Source organism: Bos taurus, chromosome X, assembly GCF_002263795.3.
Source record: "Bos taurus isolate L1 Dominette 01449 registration number 42190680 breed Hereford chromosome X, ARS-UCD2.0, whole genome shotgun sequence".
Lineage (NCBI taxonomy): Eukaryota > Metazoa > Chordata > Mammalia > Artiodactyla > Bovidae > Bos > Bos taurus.
This window is the reverse complement of record NC_037357.1, coordinates 104,964,329-104,984,952: the sequence shown is the minus strand read 5'-3', so window position 1 is coordinate 104,984,952 and position 20,624 is coordinate 104,964,329. Positions and strand designations below refer to the sequence as shown.

Genomic DNA, 20,624 nt, shown 5'->3' with positions numbered 1-20,624 from the left:
CCTCCCCCCTTTCTCGCCTTCTCCCTCCTCTTCCTCTCCTTCCCCTTCTTCTCCTTCTGCCTCTCCCTCCTCCTCTCCTTCTCCCTCTTCTAACTCTTCTTCCCCCTCTCCTTCTTCTTCTCCCTCATCCCCTCCCCCCTCCTCTTCTTCCTCTCCTTCCTGCTCCCCATCCCCTTCCTCCTCTCCCTCCCCATCTTCTTCCTCCTCTCCTTCCTGCTCCTCCCCATCCCCTTCCTCCTCTCCCTCCCCATCCCCTTCCTCCTCTCCCTCCCCATCCCCTTCCTCCTCTCCCTCCCCATCCCCTTCCTCTCCCTCCCCATCCCCTTCCTCCTCTCCCTCCCCATCTTCTTCCTTCTCTCCTTCCTGCTCCTCCCCATCCCCTTCCTCCTCTCCCTCCCCATCTCCTTCCTCCTCTCCTTCCCCATCCCCTTCCTCCTCTCCCTCCCCATCCCCTTCCTCTTCCTCCTCTCCTTTCTGTTCCTCCTCATCCCCTTCCCCTGTTCCCCCTTCTCTCTCACCATCTCCTTCCTCCTCTCCGTCTCCTTCCTTTTCCTCATCCCCTACCTCCTCTACCTCTCCATCTCCTTCCACCTCTCCCCCTTCTGCTTCCTGTTCCTCCCCATCCCCTTCCTCCTCTTCCTCCCCATCTCCTTCCTCCTCCTCTTCTTCCTCTCCTTCCTGCCCCTCCCCATCCTCTTCCTCCTCTCCCCCCACTTTTTCCTCTCCCTCCCCTTCCTCCCCTTTCTCCTCTTCTTCCCGCCCCTTCCCCTCCCCTGCCTCCTCTCCCTCCCCTGCCTCCTCTCCCTCCCCTTCCTCCTCTCCCTCCCCTTCCTCCTCTCCCTCCCCTTCCTCCTCTCCCTCCCCTGCCTCCTCTCCCTCTCCTTCCTCCTCTCCCTCCTGCCCCTCCCTATCTCCTTCCTCCTCTCTCCCTCCTTCCTGCCCCTCTTCATCTCCTTTCCCCTCTCCTTCCTCTCCATCCTGCCATCTCCCCTCTTCTAACTCCTCCCCCTCCCCCTCCTGCTCTTCCTCCTCTTCTTTCTCTTTCCCTTCTTCTTTCTCCTTGTCTTTCTCTTCTTCCCCTTCTTCCTCATCTGCCTCCTCCTCTCCCTCCCCACCTCCTTGCTCCCTCTCTCCTGCTTCTTTCCTCCCTGTGCTTCTTTCCTCTTGGTGGCCCTGTTCCCTCTCCTTTTGCTCTTGTTCCTCCTCCTCCAGGTCTTTCTCTCCCTTACCCAGGCTCTCTATTACTCCCTCTCCCATGTCTTCCCCCTCTTCTCCTTCCTCACTTCCTGTTCTACTTCTCTGTTCCACTCCTGAATTACCTTCCTTCCTGATTCCCTCACCTCCACCTTCAGGCACGTGTTCTGCCTCTCCCCCTAGCTTTCCCTTGCCTTCACTCACCTCAGCTCTGTCTGTAAGGTCATCTGACAGGAGCTCTGTTTCCTCTTTCTCTTTTTCTCCACACTCCTCCTCATTTGCCTCTATCTCTTGCTCCTCTACTCCACTTCCTTCCGAATCTTCTTCCTGTTCCTCTGGGATCCTTGATAAGCGATCACACTTAAACTCATATTTTGCCATGATTCTGGATAGCCTGTGTCTGGCCTCTTCATGTCTTTGTTTAATAAATGTTCTGCTATACCACAAATTTTGATTAGTTTCCACTTCATCATCATCTTTCTCGACACTGTTAAATTCTATTGACTCAGACTGCTGGAAACCATCAGCTATACTTTGCTGACTTTCACTTTCACCTTCCAAATAACTGTTTTCCTCCTCTATAGATGCTTGTTCACTGTCAAAGATCATATCTTGCTTGTCCCCTTTACTTTCCTTAACAAAATCTTTATCTTCTTCATCCTCAATATTCATGTATCTATTTGGTAAGTCATCAAAAAATGTATCAGTATTTTTTCTATTCTCTTCAGTTTTTCTTATATCCTTCAGATCTGTCATTTTCACCAGATCACTTTCCATTTCAGAGACTATTTCATTTGCTTCTGAATCCTTCTGACTTTGTCCTTCATCACTTTCCTTTTCTATTTCCTCAGTATTAAGTGGATAGACATCATGCTTATTTTCATGTCTAAAGGTCCCTTTTTGCAAACCCTCTGCACTGGTGCTGGTCTGAGGACTTTGCTGGTCTGAGTCATCACCTACGTCCTCATCTGAAAATGTTTCCATAGATATAGCCACTGGCATCGCATACATTCCTTGTGCCAAAAGTTGTTTATATACTCTCCCTTCTGTCACTTTTGGGGATATCTCTTCATTTTCATATTCATTACTATCATCACTTTCAGTATAAGTTGTATGCTGCTTCGGTTTCTCAATTATTTCTTGTTTCTGTAAATTTTTTGAAGTAATCGTCATACTACTATTAGTTGATAAAGTTAACTTATTTATTACAAAATACCAAGATTTTCCATTATCATAAATTTCACTTGGAGAATTAAAATGCCCAATTTTATCAAACATTTTCTTCAGATTTTTTTTTTTTTTGAGGGGGATAATTTATGCCATTCTCTGTCTGTGGAGCATCTAATTTTGATTCAGTAATATGAATCTGTGTTTAACTTTCAAATTTACCACCTGCCTTAACTTTGCCATTACTCACACTACCAATATTTATTCTCTGCCCCTTTTCTTAATCTGAATCAATTCTTAAATATGTTTCCAGACTGATTTTGAAAAATACTGTTAAAAAATGTACACTTTTCTACTTTCCCTATTGTTTTGTCAAATTTTGATTGGTCTTTTGAGTCCACAAAATTCTGAAAATGAAAGAAACTAAATGAAAATATGAATTTTTAAAAAACTTGAAATAAGAAAAACCTTATTTCTAGAAGAAAAAATCTGAAAATTACAATGAAATGTTTTTATCAATATACTACATAATAATGAATATATTTTTCTTTTCTAAACAAAATCTTTTGAGATTTCAAATTTTTGACCCTCTTCCTTTTATTTACTATATTCTTTAATTATAATAATTTGCATACATAAAAAACTATGAGAAAAATACTTGAAGTAAAATATAAAATTTTATTAAAATTTTATAAACTTCTATAAAAACTTATATAATGAACCATTGAGGTTTTAATGATATATTAAGAATATGAAATTAATTTCTTGCTGGACAAAATAAGGCAAATCAAACTGTTGATCTAAATTCTATAAGCTAATGGACTGAAATAGTTGATGAATTTGAGTCTCTAGATAGTAAAAGCTCACTAAATCAAGTTTTATAAATTGTAAATTGTAAAGAGACCCAGGAAGAGGTTGTTTTTTGCTAAACACATTATTAAAACAGCATAAGTTAAAAATATATAGAAATACTATAATAAATCTTTTTTTTTCACTAAAGTAGGTTTGGTAGGGCCTCCACGTAAAAGGACTATATGAAATATAAAATATATATTAGTTTAAAAGAAAGTGCTTTCCTTTTCTGTTTGTTCTCGGTCTCTTCTTTAAAAAGTCACAATTCTTTCAACAGCCCTAAGACAGACAGAGGCCCAGCTGCCAGAAATGATTTCTAAATGCACGTGGCTTTATTTCCTTAGCACAAAAAAGCAGCACAGAAGAGGCAGAGCCCAGAGTCTAAGAGGAAGGAAAGACACACAAAAGATGTCTGCTTGGAATTACAGTCAAGTCAACAAATCAGTTAGTCACTGAGCTTTGACAACTGTGTTAGGAAAAAAGCTCTTTCATTTTCAAAAAGAATGCTGTTACTCAATATACCTCTCAGTAAGATATAGATGGGCTTCCCTGGTGGCTCAGAGGTTAAAGCGTCTGCCTGGAATGCGGGAGACATGACTAATGAGGACTGGCACTAAATTTTTATAATTTACTCAGATTCTCTTGCATTTCAGTGACTTTGACTTTAAGAATTTTTAGTTTAACAATGTGGCAAAATAAATGAAATGTTTTCTGTAGACTTTGTCCTTCAATTTGCATTTCTCCAATTTATATTTCTAATCCTGAACCCTTCATCATTTCACCTCACTGGTCCTTCAAGCCAGAAAATGCAAATAATTTCAGGACAGGCTTTTCTCTCTCCAGGGTTGTGAAAAACCAGAATATTCCCTCCTCTTCTATTCATTTGCTATTCATTAAAAGTCTCTATAACTCATGCATGGTTTCTGACTAATTTCCAAATGTTTAATCTTGTTTTTATGCTACCAATTCCTTGATAAATTAAAGCCTATTCCAAACACTGTAAAAGCAATTATCAAATATTTTAACTAAAAACCACAAAACTTTAGAACTGGAAAAGAGGTTAATATCATCCTGTAAGGTCAGCAAGGTAACTCACCCAAAGTCATACTCAAACAAAGTGTGAGAGGCACTCAAAAACAACTGTAGCCTCTTCCAACACTTAAGAATGGTAATAAATATCCTTTGCCTTGACTGTAACAAAGTATGGATATTGTCAATTATTAATGACTCCAAAGAGCAAATTTCAGCTGTGAAATTCTGCCAGTCTTGTTGTATCACAGAAAATACATACCAACAGAATAAGCCCAAATGGAGACTATACATATTGTATCCCTATCTTTTAAATCCTAAAGTAAGTGAATACTTACCTTTCTTGAGTTCTTTCCAGAAACCTTTCAAGAAAAATATAAACAATTTAAACTGTTATTCCCACCATAGTGAAAACAACTCTCTGTATCATACCTTTTGCTTTTGAATTGGTGATAATTTTAGTTTTTCATTGGAATTCAGGTGCAACATGTGTGTCTGAAATAAATTAAAAAAAATATGTTCTAAAAAAATAAAGACTATATAACTGATTATATACTTATACATGATTATATATTTATATATCATTATATGTTGATTTAAAATACATATAAACAAAATTAATACAAAACAGTTCAGACAATCATATAATCAACTTTCAATTGCATAATAATAATGTGAGGGCTGAAAATTAATTTTACAGTACTTAATCTATACTTCACTAAATCTGAGTTTAAAATAATAAATGAAACCAAGACAAAAACAAAAAGCTTTTTTCTATGTATATAATGGCTTAGGAAGTACCCATATACACAGACATACAAATACAAATACATGAGGAACTAAAACTCAAATTTGTATCTATATTGCACAAATAGGAAAACCAGTACCATATTTAAGACATCAGCAGTTTCTCCAAGGCTTTCTGAATCCTCTGCTGAAAGACTGTCTGTATCTTTCTCTTTGGTCACTTTATGTTGAAAATAATCTGAATGATTAACAGAGAAAAGATAGAACCAGATTTCAACAGAAAAGTGAAAGACAACTAGACAATAAACAGAAATTATTCTGCAATATAAAAGTACAGTTAGAATTTTACTAATAGGTCAGTTGGTAAAGAATCCACTTGCAATGCAGGAGACCCTAGTTCGACTCCTGGGTGTGGAAGATCTGCTAGAGAAGGGGTAGGCTACCCACTCTGGTATTCTGGCCTGGAGAATTCCATGGGCTATATAATAGTCCATGGGGTCGCAAAAAGTCAGACACAACTGAGTGACCCTCACTTTCTAAGGTCCTTTAACCTCATATTAAGGGAACTGAACAGAATTCATTCACAGTGATAGCAGTATTTAAAATCTTTCTGAAAATTTAAAGACCCTGACACTGATAAGATAACAACCGCTTCATTCATATGAACAGAGAAACATTATTCCTTTGGGGTAAATACTACCAGGTATCAAGCACTATGATGGCCAGTGCCCAAAAGATCCCCATCAACTTATACCCTCCTGCTATGCATACCCTTGTGTAGTTCCCTTCCACGTTTTACCAGGTTGGTCTGTATGGCCAATAAAATAAGCAGATCAATTTGATGTTACTGTGGCTTATGTCTCAGTCCTCTCTCTCTCTCTCTCTCTTTCTCTTGGATCACTTGCTCTGGGGGAAGCCATGCTATGAGTATACCCAAGGAGAAGCCCATGTGATGAAGAAGTCCAGCCTCCTGCCAATGGCCACGTGAGTGAGCTTGCAAGAGGAGCATGAAACATCCTGAACCAGAATCACTCAGCTAGACTGGTCCTGGATTCTTGACCCTTAAAAACTGTGTGAGATAGTAAATGTTTGTTGTTTTAGCCTTAAGTTTTAGGGTCATTGCTTAGGTAGCAACAGAAAAATAGTACAAATACCTAGAAACTTTCACAGAAAACCATAAGATTATTATACCATAAAGCAGATAATGAAAAGTTACAAGCTTCATTTGACCTTACATTTTTCTCAATTACTATATCCCCATTTAGCACATATATACGTATTTGAGAGGAGCTCCTTAATGAAGTCTTCACTGAAAATGCCAGTCCACAGTGCTCTCTCCCTTATAAATTCGTTCAATTCCAATGAATGAATAATCAGTTTGTCTTCATTCCATGTGAGGTATTAGGTAGGGGATATCAACTTAAGTAACTGCTAAATCTTAATGAACTTATAGTCTAGACGGGAATACAAAATATGTGATATAGGAGAATGAGAAATCCCATCCAAATGTGGCAGATCAGGAAATTTTTCACTAAGGAGTTATAGGGAATGATGGATGAGTAGAATTCTGAGAGGTAGGGATGGAGGTAAATGGGGAAGAAAATAAGTCTAGTGCTAACAGAAGCTGTGGAACAGCTGCCCTGAAAGTTTACCATGTGCTTGGAACAAAGGCTTTTATACACGTCAGGTTAACTCCATGATAATGAGAGAGGTAAGTGTTATATCCCCATTTCACAAATGAATACGTTAAGGTTCAGTGACTCTTTTGGTGTCAAGTGTCAATCTCAAGTCTGCCTGGACTTTATAGGTTTTCCACTCAGTCTGACTATGAAGAGCTTCAGTTTGATCAACATCAGGGCTCAATAAACTTTTTCTGTAAAAGGCCACACAGCAAACATTTTAGGCTTTATGGCCATATGGTCTCTGTCCTAATAATCAAACTCTGCCACTGAAGTGTGAAAGCAGCCACAGACAATACCTAAATGAATGGTTTGAAGACAAAGGCTACTGAGAGATGAAGCTGGAAAAGCTGGTGGGAGTTACACGGGAAATTTACACTTATTAAAAAAAAAGACTAGAGATCCTCTGAAGACACTGGAGCAGATGGGAACTAAAGAGCACCGGAAGGAGATTAACATAGAAAAATATGAACCAGGACAGACTGGAGATGGCAGAGAGGAAGTTTAGAAAATAGTATATTGTTTAAGGTCACGGTCTTGGCCTTATGCTTAACTGAGAAAACAGAAATCATCGGACCTGATCTGTTTTATCTTCTCACCAACAAACGTACACATTTACCTATATTTTCCTGTTAAAATGTAGGATGTGTCTTTCCTCTTAACAAAGACTGTTCTGTATGCCAGCCCCTCCTGTCTTCTTAAGAGCTTTGCACCTTTGGTTACACTCTCTCTCTCTTGTGCTGCCAGTCTCTCTCTGGAACTACTGGTTCATGTCCATTAGCATACAAATACGCTCTCATATTTCCCACTCCCTCCACATCTCCCTCTAGCTGCCCCATTTCTCTGCTCCTCTTCATGACCAAAATAGGCAAAAGAACTATCTACACACTTTATCGCCCCTTCACTTCCTCGTTTCCCCTTCATGCCTCAACTTTTAACACTCTGTCTTCTGTCCTGATCTTTCCCTGGAACTACTCTTGTCAGGATCACCAAAAATATCCATGATGCCAGATCCATGGGATGCTTCTTTGTACTTTTTTCTTGAGCTTTGAGCAGTACTTTGAATTTGTGACCCTACTCTCTCCTCATTTTCCTCCTCCTGCCCTACTGGCTGATAAGGTTGAGAAAAGTGGCTTTGCCGGTCCTCCCTCTCCTACCCTCTAAACATCAGACAGTCTCGAGGCAAAATGCTGAGCCCTCTTTTCTTCCTGCTCTATTCTCTATAGTGATTTCACCAACTTCCATGAATTATAAATACCATCTCCATGTTGATGGTTTCCAAATTTCTATCTCTTTGTCCAGATCTCTATTCTGAATGTTACACTTTCATTTTCAACAGCCTGCTTGGTATGTCTGCTTGGATGCCTCACAGGGGTCTCAAAGTCAGTTTTTAACTTTTTTCCTTCAAAGCAGTCAACCATCCTCCTGCCTACACATCTATGTGTAATTTATTAACAAGTTCACCTGGTTCTATGTCTAAAATGTATTTCCCATGGGCTCCTTTTTATATCCACTGTGAACACCTTAGGTCTGTACACCATCATCTCTTGCAAAAGGCTCTGAAGTTTTCTTCCCACCTCTAATCTGGTATCCCTGCATCCACACATAGGCAAAAATGATCATCTTAAAACATAAATGGGATTGGAGCACATTACTCCACTGTTTAAAATCCTTTAATGACTTTCTATTACACTTAAGAAAAACACTCAAATCACTTAGCCCTCTCATGGCCTATAAAACCATGAATATTTTTTTTTTTGCTGTCTCTTTTCCAACATCATCTTGTCCTGTCTTTTCCTTCACTCTTGATTTTCTTTCACTTTCTCTTCAACCCCAATGATCTTTCCTTTTCCTATAGACTGCCCTTAACTACATTATTTTCTTTGCCTGGAATAGACACATCCTCTCTCTTTGTGTGGTTATTTTCTTATCCTTTGTTTTAGCTTAAATGTCACCTTCTCATCTATGTCTTCCCTAACCTCCTTAGCTCCATAAGAAACACTGAAATCCACAAATTTAGAAAAAGTCACATTATATGTTGGATGTATGCTCAGTCAGTCGTGTTTGACTCAATGTAATCCCAAGGACTGTAGACTGTCAGGCTCCTCTGTCCATGGAATTTTGTAAGCAAGAATACTGGAGTGGGTTGCCATTTCCTCCTCCAGGGATACAAGTTTCAAAATACTTCTTATTAAGTTTGTTTTAGTAAACAGTCACAAGAAGATAAGGGATGGCTTTTCCTTTTACCCTAAAAAATTCTATCTTCACATTCTAATCTCTGGAAGTGCCAAACAACTTGCCCCAAACTATAAACTTCTCTTTTCCTTGCACACACTGCTGTCAGAATCTACTTTTCCCATGTATAGGGCTGAAGAGTACCAGTGATTCTTATCTCCAAAGGAAATACAAAAGTTGTGGTGAGATGTAAGAAACCCTGCTCCTTATCAAGGTCCTAGATGTAGGGAATATTCCATTCCCATGGTCCACAGTTCTTGCCTTTGTTCCTGATCCTTTGTTACCTCAACCTTTTCTATAGGTTCCTGAGCCCAAAGATATTAAAATGATCTGTCCCACTGTTTTTAATCCCAGATGCCCAGATTATCTTCTTAATTCCAAACCTACTGCTTACTCTGGTTTCCTAGTCCTGGCTTCCTGCCCTGTCCCTATCATCTGAGCACATGCCATGCGGCAACATAAACACATTCCTAAGATACATATAGTTAATAAATGTTGGAGCTGGCGTCTGCTCCCAGATCAACTGGACTCTACATCCCATACTCCTAACCATGATGCTATATTGCTTAAATGCGTAACTTCACATACGGCCAGAAAACCTGTATGCAAATCCTGTTCACTTCATTTATAAAACTGAGTAACCTTGGGCAAGTCACTCAATCTCTTCAAGCCTTGTTTTTCTCACATGAAAAAATGAAGAATCTAACTCCCACCTATTTTGGGTTGCTTCTGGGTTTAAAGGTGATAATGTAAGAGAAGGTGATATGTATGTTATACACTGCTCTATAAAGATATGCTGCTGTCATCGCATGGGATTTTTAAGGTCATCAGAGATGCTTTCTATTAGTCAGAGTATTCCTGGATTGGAGTTCAAATGAGATGTCAGTCTCTAACTAGGAAGAAAACAACTTAAGTGGAGAAAACATCTGAAGATGAACATGAAAACAGTAGGAATAATTGGTACATTTCTTCTGAGAGCAAGCAGAGTATCAAATGTTACCTGGTTCCATTGGGGGCATAGAGTTCTCATCTTCACATATCGTTCTCACTAGCAGATTACTTGCAGACATAGAGAAAGGAATTAAATGAGGCGAAAAACAAATGGGCTGTGGGGAAGTCCCTTCAACTGGAGGCAGTATTCCCGTCATTCGAAGAGAGTCCGGGGATTTCTCCTTTAAAGCAAACAGGTTAAATAAAATGTTAGATGATGTTATATATTTAATATTGATGTAAACTACCCTGAGGTTGCAAAAACTATTGAAGAGAGAGACTTCAAATTGGCCAACGTCCCACAATGTTCACTCTTTAATAATCCCCAAGGGCTCAAAAATGTTGTGTTTTGTTGCCTCTGTGTCTAAGTTGCTCTAAATCATCAATCTGTAGGTATGTTTTTCACAAGATGGGGAAAAGTGTATGTGTGTTTTCTCTGCCTTCCCTGAAAAGAAACAGTTACTCAGGAAATGCAAACCAACTACAAAATACTTACAGGATATTTCTTAATTTTTCCATATATACTTTTTCATAATAAAAAGCCAAATGTAACTTTTTACCTCTAAAAGCATACATTTGGGAATTTAAAGTAATTTTTATTAAAAAAGGAATGTCTTCTTTAAAAATTACTTGGGATTTTACTTTTAAAAATATAAGTGTCATTGTAATGATCATTTTAAAGCACAGAATGAGAATCCCTAAATTTAATTAAGAAAGAACATTCCCTCTCAACCCAAAGTTCTTATTTTTTGTTTTCAACCTTTCATTATTTATAATATATAACCTTTCACTGCTCATGAGGTATTAGCTTTAAAAGACAAAAGCAAAATAGAAGTCAATTCACATACGGTTGAGACAACAATTTAGCAGTACCACTGTCTACAAAGGTTATCTATGATCATTTCAATTTTCTAATTTGTTTAACAGTTTAGTTCTGAGTTTTCTTTAAAAGTTTGTAAGCCATTAATTCTAATAATTTTATATAGTAAATTTATCTAAGAAGACCCTTCTTTGGTTTAAAAAGAAAATAAATTCGTTTTCTTCCAGTTTTCTTTGTAGCTCTGGACAGTGTTATATATAGAACAGGTCACAAACATACCCTCTCTCGACGGCGCACACGTGCTGATAAAGATCTCTGCAGTACGTTTTCTAAAGGCGGATCACTGATGGGGACATATATAGCTGAAGGTAAGTAAGAATAATTTATTTCATCTGACTCAATGTCTTCTGCCATACCAAGTCGTGGAGTGGCAAAAACTAGCATGTGACATCCACCACAAGCAACCTGCAGCATAAATTCACAGATAAATTAATCGACATTGGCGTCAAACACAAATGGGTTTTTAACAGTTTTTAGCTACAAAACATTAACTTAGCAGTAGACTTCGACTGAATGATTGAATCGCTCTTTCTCCCTCTCTCCCTCCATACACACACACACACACACACACACACACAAAACACATGAATTACGATATATATTCTTTAAAAACTATTACTGAAAATTAGACCAAATTTAATACATCATTTTACTTTCAACTGAATATATAGTATAGAGAAAAAACTATCTGGCACATTATATTTCTCTTTATAAGTCAGAAAAGGCTATTTTAATCTGGGAGCAACACTAACAACTTGAAAAAAACCAGAGAAGTTCTACTTAAAAATAAGGGACCCATGGGTCATGTCGATGTACGGCAAAAACCATCACAATATTGTAAAGTAATTATCCTCCAATTAAAATAAATAAATTAATAAATTAAAAAAAAAAGAGAAATAAGGGACCCAAGAATACATCAGTCTCTTGGAATAAACATGTCTTCAAGCCCTTCTCTTTACATGAAGGTTTCTTAAGTTTAATGCTTAAAAGTCCCAAGAGCAAAATGCAAGCATGAACAATGGTGAAATGAAAAACGTAATCAACATCTTAAGGACTTTAACAAGTAATTTTCAATAAAATGCTTAAAAAAACATTGTGTAGTGTTTACAATATAGAGACTTCTGGTATCTTCATAGAGTTCTACATTGCAACATAGAATAGCATACTCTGAACCTTTCCTTCATAATATTTCCAAAGTTAAAATTGATCTGTTTTATGTATAGCATTTAAAAAACAATTATCTTCCCCATAAGATTATACAGGGGCTTCCCTGGTGGCTAGATTGTAAAGAATCTGTCTGAAATGCGGGAGACCCGGATTCAATCCCTGGGTCGGGAAGATCCCCGGAGAAGGGAATGGCAACCCACACCAGTATTCTTGCCTAGAGAGTCCCATGGACAGAGGAGCCTGGTGGAATACAGTCCATGGGGTTGCAAAGAGTTGGACACAACTGAGCAACCAACACACACACACACACACACGATTATAAGCTCAGTGAGTGAGAATTTGGTCTCAGTGTGCATCATTGCATGCTCTGTATTTCTCATCCTCAGTCCAGTATTTTGTACCAAGCAAGTATTCATCAAATAGGTGTCAAATCACATGGGAAGTGTTCCTTAGTATGAGGCTCTGAGCCTTTGGGGAACAAATTCCAAGTGATATTGTTAGGGGAAGCACACTGACTGAAACTGCCCACCCTGGCCAGGCACCACAGTAACCATGTGCATGAGCTGTTTTACAACAGGAGGTCTTGGTAAGGAACACAGAACTAATAAGCTACCACCAACCAGAAGAGTTCGGGAAAAGTCAAAAGGAGAAACCACATGTCTGACCACCTCCCAGAATCCTTCTCTCTGGCATCCATCTTGGCTGAACAAGGCGTGCACCACCAGGAAGGACTCTGAGTCAGAACGACTGGCTAAAGACAACCCGGAAACTAATCCCATCGCCATAAAACCTGAGACTGGGAGCCACATGGCAGAGCTGTGCTCCTGGGTTCCCTTACCCTACTGCTCTCTGCCTGGGCACCCTCTCCCAATAAAATTTCTTGCATTGTTAGCACATGTGTCTCCTCAGACAATTCATTTCAGAGTGTTAGACAAGAGCCCAGTTTTGGGCCCTACAAGGGGTCCCCCTTCCTGCAACAATACTATCATCAGTGTGTGTGCATGTGTGTGTCTGTGGTGTGTGTGCACTCTGTTGCTCAGTTGTGTCCGACTCTTTGCAACCCCATGGACTGTAGCCTGCCAGGCTCCTCTGTCTGTGGGACTTTCTAGGCAGAAATACTGGAGTGGATTGCCATTTCCTCTTCCAGGGGATATTCCTGACTCAGGGATCGAACTCAAGTTTCTTGCATCTCCTGCATTGCTGGTGGATTCTTTACCATTGTGCCACCTGGGAAGCCCTTATTATCATCACAGACTAAACAAAATTTTCATCTATAGTTCTTAATTGGCTAGTGTTAGAAACAACAGAGATACGGTGCATGATGCGGACAATACTGAAACAACACTTTGTCCAAATAGCACTTAGCTAAATAAAAGTATTTTCAAAACTCGTCATTTATTATCAGCTGGATCTGAGGGTCTGAATGGTATCTAACCCAACAAACATTTACAGATGACTACTATGAGTGAGGAAAAACATTAGGAAAAGGACAGATTTTCAGAGTGTTGTGATGTCTGACATTTGGCATTTAGGACACAAGTGTATTCACTAGATAGAGCCATGTTATTATTTCATCTAAACATAAAAGGACTCATTTTCTATGAAATCCCAAAAGAATCAAATATAGGAATATGAACACGTAAACAGGAAAATGTGAAGCCCTTACCAAATGTACTATATACTTCAAAAAACTAGAACACAAAGTGGGAACGAACTGATTGGTAAAATTTTCCATTCCGAGTCCTAGTTTTCCGTGTCGACCATCTCCAAAAGTATACAAAAGGCCTGATTCTAAAATGAAAAAAAGAATTTTGAAAGTTACTTTGATGGATCTATTTGCAAACAACAAATATATTAACTGACATTGCAATTTTCCCCTTAAATTCTGCATTGAATTTACTCTGGTCCATTGATGTTCCCACACTTTCTATGGTTTCTGTTGTCCACACATAACATTAGGCAATAGATACCGCGAGAATAAATCACCAGCACTTGGTGGCTTGTGAAGTTGAGACCCAGTCCTGTGAGGTGTTGTATGGAGTAGCAGCAATCCAGCATGAGCTCTCATGATAAATACCACCTTTTCAAAGAGAAGGAGATTTTTGTATTCTGACCAATTTATTTTCTTTTTTCCTCAGGTCATTGATTAGGTGAGGGTTTATCAACTCTGGCACTACAGACATTTGAGGTTGGATAATTCCCAACTGTATGGGTTTGTCCTGTGCCTTGTGGAATGTTCAGCAATATCCGTGGCTTCTATCTATTAAATGCCCATACAATACCTCACTTCTGCAACTGTGACAATCAAAAATATCTCCAACACTGCCATGTGTCCCCTGGGGAGACCAAAACACCACTAGACTAGATCCTCTCCCTTACTTCTGCTTCAGGGTTGTGGAAAGTTCCTGAAGGAAATGCCATAAACCAACCATGCTGCTTGTTGGGGATACCAATATTGGGGGGATCCCTTGTACAGCTAGGCCCAAGATAATGATGAGTAATTTTGTCACCTCACCAGTTAAATCTTTTTCTCTGCGGCCAAAGCAGCTAGTCTGAACCTTCACTCCTCAAGCCTTTCCTTCATACTCTCCATCTCAAGTGAGGTAAGCGCCATGGAAGCAGAAATAAAGGAAATGGTGCCAGTACAGGTACAAAAGAGGGGCTCTCCCTCTAATCCAGTGATTAGGAAAGGCTTTCAAATTGAAGCTGAAAGGATTAGGGTTTAGCTACAAGAAGGAGGGAGCAAAGGATTTTTCAGGCAGAGGCCAGCAGTACATATCAAGCACAGAAAGCATAACACAGTCAAGAAGCTGAGAGGCAACCAACGTGTCTGGAGCACAAAGGGAAGAGTGGTATGAGATGAGTCTGAAGAGGTAAGAAGCAGCCACACCGCAGAGTATCTTATTAGCTCATATTAAGCATTTTTGAACTCTATATTAAGAACAAGTGAAAGTTGCTCACTCATGTCCAACTCTTTGTGACCCCATGGACTATACAATCCATGGAATTCTCCAGGCCAGAATACTGAAGTTGGTAGTCTTTCCCTTTTCCAGGGGATCTTCCCAACCCAGGGATTGAACCAGGTCTCCTGCATTGCAGGCGGATGCTTTACCATCTGAGCCACCAGGGAAGCCCAAGAACACTGGAGTGGGTAGCCTATCCCTTCTCCAAGGGATCTTCCTGACCCAGGAATTGAACCAGGGTCTCCTGCATTGCAGGTGGATTCTAAGGCAGATATTAAGAACACCAATAACCTAAATGAATGGTTTTAAGCTGGGAAATGACAAGATCATATTTGGGAACTTGCACTTTAAGATGGCAAAGTAATTGTATACTAAAAAAAGCCAAAAGAATTATCTGAAAAAATAACCATAGTTCACTGAAGTGGCAAGTTCAAAACTTAATATATTAAAAACAAATAGATTCCCTATAAATAATCAATAAACCAGCATTTAGATTCTCAATTTAGATTGTTATAATTCTGACTACTAGATATTTGTTTTCTTTCTTTATGTGTACTCCCTATTTTTGTTGCTTTCCTCCTCCTTTTTTTGACCCTGATTTCCTCATTCACCAGGGCTTCCCTGGTGGCTCAGCTGGTAAAGAATCCGCCTGCAATGCGGGAGACCTCGGTTCGATCCCTGGGTTGGGAAGATCCCCTGGAGAAGGGAATGGCTAGCCACTCCAGTATTCTGGCCTGGAGAATTCCATGGACTTTGTAGTCCATGGGGTTGCAAAGAGTCAGACACGACTGAGTGACTTTCACTTCCCTTGTTCAAACTGTTAAGGTTTCTTTTTTTTAAACTTGAGTGTCTTTAGCCAGAAAAAATTAGCTCTGATCAAGCTGCCTGATCACACTTCCAACCTCAGAGAGCTTTTAAAAACATGAACCACTGGCTATAATGGGGAACTGGAGGGAACTTACTGATAACTCACTGCATACCTCTCATTAGTCCTGAACAACAACAACAAAACTCATGTAACACCTAACCCTGCAGAAGATTCATGACCAAAGCAGTCAAACAAAATTAATATTCAATTATTTGTGCTATAACTTCTTTCATCAGGAGGAAAGGTATTACAAAATTTTAACCAAATAACCTAATTATATGTTAGAGGATCTGTAAAAAGTGTGTATTTACTATTGTGGTGACCCAAGGACGAAAGAGCAGATAAAACCAAGGAGGGTCTTGTAATACAGGAATGGAAAAACCAGACCCTTATCGTCCTTCCCTCCCCCACGTTGTAACTATTAATGGAACAGTATAACCTGTGTCCCCTCCTACCCCATTCAGTCCAGTTCAGTCACTCAGTTGTGTCCAGCTCTCTGCGACCCCATGGACTGCAGCACACCAGGCCTCCCTGTCCATCATCAACTCCTGGAATTTGCTCAAACTTATGTCCATTGAGTCGGTGATGCCATCCAACCATCCAACCATCTCATCCTCTGTCGTCCCCTTCTCCTCTCGCCTTCAATTTCTCCCAGCATCAGGGTCTTTTAAGTCAGTTCTTTGCATCAGGTGGCCAAAGTGCTGGAGTTTCAGCTTCAACATCAGTCCTTCCAATGAATATTCAGGACTGATTTTCCTTTAGGATGGACTGGTCAGATCTCCTTGCAGTCCAAGACTCTCAAGAGTCTTCTCCAATACATAGTTCAAAAGCATCAATTCTTTCTTTGTAGTCCAACTCTCACATCCATACACTTCTCCCATCCAGTATACATGCCTCATCCAATCAGTAAATGAACCACAAGATCCCTATCCCACTCCTTGTAGCCTGGGTATAAAAGTGTACTGAGGACCCCTGTTCAACGTTGGTTCTTCCTTGAGCTGGCCCACTGTTCTAACAGTGTCTCTCACTCTAATAAACTTTATTTTCCTCTCATTCTGTCTCATATCTTGAAATTTTCCAGCCTGCACCCAGACCACGACAACTATCAGTGGCAATTTTGAGTTGATGGAAAATGGCAGTAGGACAGAGAAACTGAGCTTAAGGGCCCAGCCGTAAGTCATACATATCAACAACTTTCCTGGGACTATGAATGAACAATTCTTTACATTCTATATAGTTCAATTTCATGCTACATCAACAAGGACTTTAATGTAGTAACAAGGATGTACATTAACAAGGACTTTAATGTAATGGGCTTCCCTTGTGGCTCAGATGGTAAAGAATCTGCCTGCAATACAAGAGACCCAGGTTTGATCCCTGGGTTGGGAAGATTCCCTACAGAAGGAAATGGCAATCCACTCCAGTATTCTTGCCTAGAGAATTCCATATACAGAGGAGCCTGGTGGGCTATAGTCCATGGGGTCACAAAGAGTCGGACACGACTGAGCGACTACACTTTCAACTATACTTTTAACAAGGACACTGATACTGGAAAATGGGCAACCAGTGCTCTCTGAAAGATTCTCTGGGAAAGAAGGGCCAGTACATGGTAGTACCTTGTATTTGCTGATTCCTACTTCCCCTAACCAGATACCATTAGATGAGCTCCATCATAGCAGAAACTTTTGTAAAAAAAGGAGGAAAACACAAAAATACCAGTATCTGGATTATTTCAAAATATTATATGCTGCTGCTGCTGCTAAGTCACATCAGTTGTGTCTGACTCTGTGCAACCCCATAGATGGCAGCCCAATAGGCTCCTCTGTCCCTGGGATTCTCCAGGCAAGAGTACTGGAGTGGGTTGCCATTGCCTTCTCCGAAATATTATATGAGTTCCGACTTTTTAATGCTTTGCTTTTTCGATAGAAATGGGAGCTACAAATACAAAACTTACAGAGCCTTTTGTTCCAAAGCAATTAAAATTGTGCAGTGTATTAATTATCTAGGAGTGAGTCAGTCATTTTAGGGAAGCACCTTCACTGAGTCCTACGCTGGCAGCACCTAGTTTCTGAGGTTGAGAAGTAGGCCCAAAGCAGCATCTTCCCAGACAAAAGGAGAAACTACAGAGCAGAAGAGCGAGCTCTGCTAGCACTGTGGAGGAAGCATGAAAGTCACTCCTGAAAACACATCCTAGTGGCAGAAGCCTTCTAAGAATTTACTCAGCCTGAATGGTACTGTCAGATTGAACATGGAAAATTTTTTTTTAATTTTATTTTTAAACTTTACATAATTGTATTAGTTTTGCCAAATATCAAAATGAATCCGCCACAGGCATACATGTGTTCCCCATCCTGAACCCTCCTCCCTCCTCCCTCCCCATACCATCCCTCTGGGTCGTCCCAGTGCACCAGCCCCAAGCATCCAGTATCGCGCATCAAACCTGGGCTGGCAACTCGTTTCTTACATGATATTCTACATGTTTCAATGTCACTCTCCCAAATCTTCCCGCCCTCTCCCTCTCCCACAGAGTCCATAAGTTCCTTCTTAGATTTTCCCCCTTGGTGTGAGCAGAGTTCAGAGCCTTCAAATCAATAGTTTCAAAAAGACTCCAGCTTTCTGACAAAGTATAATACTATGGTCTCACCTCTGAGAGCACTGACATATTTTGAGGCTCTAAATCATTTACACTGATATTAAATTGAACTAAAATATGAGAAAGGAGTTTACAACTTTACACATTGGCATATTAAACAAGGAATTACATTTTCTCACTTATTAATTCCTTTGCTTAAGTTAGATACATTCATTCTATATAGTATTTATTTTGTAATAAAATATACCCAGTTCCATTAAGTATACTAACAGAAATTTGATCTGTACCTGTTATCAAAGCTGTGTGATTTTCTCCACAGCAAACATGACTTATTTTCTTATCCTTAACACTCTCAATGACTTTGGGTTCTGAAGTTTCAAAAGTGAAAGTGCCAAGACCCAGTTGACCAAACTGTCCCAGCCCAAAGGTGTACACGGCTTTCTCTGAAAGGGGAGAAGCAAACACAAGAAGAGGATTTCAGAGATACAGATACTATCATCATTCTATCTGGAAAAATGGTGATATTCCCTCTTCTATAAAGTACGTTAGGGGTCTCTCAAAGAAACACTCATGCAAGAATACCCAATACTTACCTACACATTCGATAAAGCGAGAGAAAAATGACAAGGTACACAGTTGTAACAATTATGTCATGGGCCTAATTCTCTTACGTATAATGATAGAAGGAACTGCTAAACACACAAAAGTCAGTGAAACCAAAAAAGTCCCTATGATTACCACTCAGTCAAAAAGCATCAATTGTCTAAACTAATTCCTTTCACTGACTTAAATAAACGAATAGTATTTCCCACAGAAAAAGTCCTTACTTTTAACAGCAGTTTAATGGAATAACCTATTTTAGAAAACAATCTCAGAGGAGAATTTGCATGAGAATTAAAACTTACAGCAGATATGCTACACTTATTCACAGGTAAAGCTCATTTAGGGCTTCCCTGGTAGCTCAGCTGGTAATCCACCTGCAATGCAGGAGACCCCGGTTTGATTCCTGGGTTGGGAAGATCCACTGGAAAAGGGACAGGCTACCCACTCCAGTGTTCCTGGGCTTCCCTGGTGCCTCAGATGGTAAAGCATCCACCTGCAACGCAGGAGACCTGGGTTCGATCTCTGGGTTGGGAAGATCCCCTGGAGGAGGGCATCACCACCCACTCCAGTATTCTTGCCTGGAGAATCCCCAAGGACAGAGGAGCCTGGTAGGCTACAGTCCATGGGATTGCAAAGACTTGGACAAGACTGAGCTACTAAGCACAGCACAGCACAAAGCTCATTTATTAGGAAGTGCAATAATAATCAGAGGAGGGTAAAAGCCTTTCCTCTATATTATTTAAATTAAAAAAAATTTTATTGACGTATAGTTGATTTACAATGTTGTGCTAATTACTGCTATATAGCAAAGTGACTCAGTTATACATATAGATATATTCTTTTCATATTCTTTTCCATTATGGTTTATTATAGGATACTGAATATAAAATATGACCTTGCTGTTTATCCATCCTATGCGATATTAGTAGTTCTGAAGTGATTCCAAATGAACTCCAATAATTTAGTTAAGTATTAGCTCATATAGTCTTGAGAAATGGAAAAGCACAAGAACAGGATAAACAAGTGGTGATGTAAGTGTCCTTTTAGACACACATGCTTCCGGGCCCCTGCCTTAGGAAGCATAGTGTCTACTGCGTTTGTGTGCTTCTCCGCAGTGCAACACATTGCCTCTCCTGCTGCAGTTACAGAAGCAAGAGTTTCAGATTCAGGTAGAAGCCCAAACCTTCATTCCTACTAGCTGCGGCAAGCAGACAAGCTACTTAAATTCCCTAATGCTAATAATCCCTTCTAAAAGAGCTGCTGCAAGGATTAAATGAGAAAACATACAGGAAACACAATGGGACAGTCAGTCGTAAATGAACATTTTTCTAAAAAGTAATTATCTAATCAACTCACCTTATTGTGACAACACAGGATACTGATGAACACATAATTATTGTCATATAGTTTTACATTTTTCTTTCTAATGTTTACTTCATGAATAAGACACAAAGATATTCTTTCTTAAAGACAACACAGTGTGTCAAGGATAAGAAGCCACACTGAGGCAATGGCAAACAGACCTTTATTTTAGTGTAAAAATCACTATCTCTAGTAAAACTAATAATCACATAGCGTATCTCCAATTCTGAATGTTCAGCTTAATAGGAGGATGTTGGGTAAGTGAAAAAACTGTCTATCTCGAGCTGGCCAACAA

The 20,624-nt window shown here is 39.6% G+C and overlaps 1 protein-coding gene across 5 annotated transcripts in view; it reads right to left on the bottom strand.

The window, feature by feature from the left end:
- RPGR (retinitis pigmentosa GTPase regulator) overlaps window positions 1-20,624 on the bottom strand; it is a 74,751-nt gene that overhangs the window by 38,354 nt on the left and 15,773 nt on the right. For 3 of the 5 annotated variants that reach the window (XR_009493597.1, XM_059883814.1, XM_024988444.2), the window contains exons 8-14: window positions 18,652-18,807; window positions 13,607-13,731; window positions 10,993-11,178; window positions 9,904-10,075; window positions 5,130-5,227; window positions 4,675-4,737; window positions 1,399-2,340 (exon numbers count right to left, since the gene is read on the bottom strand). Coding sequence is in view for 4 of the 5 variants with exons in the window: in XM_059883814.1 (XP_059739797.1) it covers window positions 1,399-2,340; window positions 4,675-4,737; window positions 5,130-5,227; window positions 9,904-10,075; window positions 10,993-11,178; window positions 13,607-13,731; window positions 18,652-18,807 (1,742 nt within the window). In the remaining variant the exon portion in view is untranslated. The remainder of the gene's footprint in view (window positions 1-1,398; window positions 2,341-4,674; window positions 4,738-5,129; window positions 5,228-9,903; window positions 10,076-10,992; window positions 11,179-13,606; window positions 13,732-18,651; window positions 18,808-20,624) is intronic. The other 2 variants (XM_024988447.2, XM_024988446.2) reach the window with 1 other exon arrangement.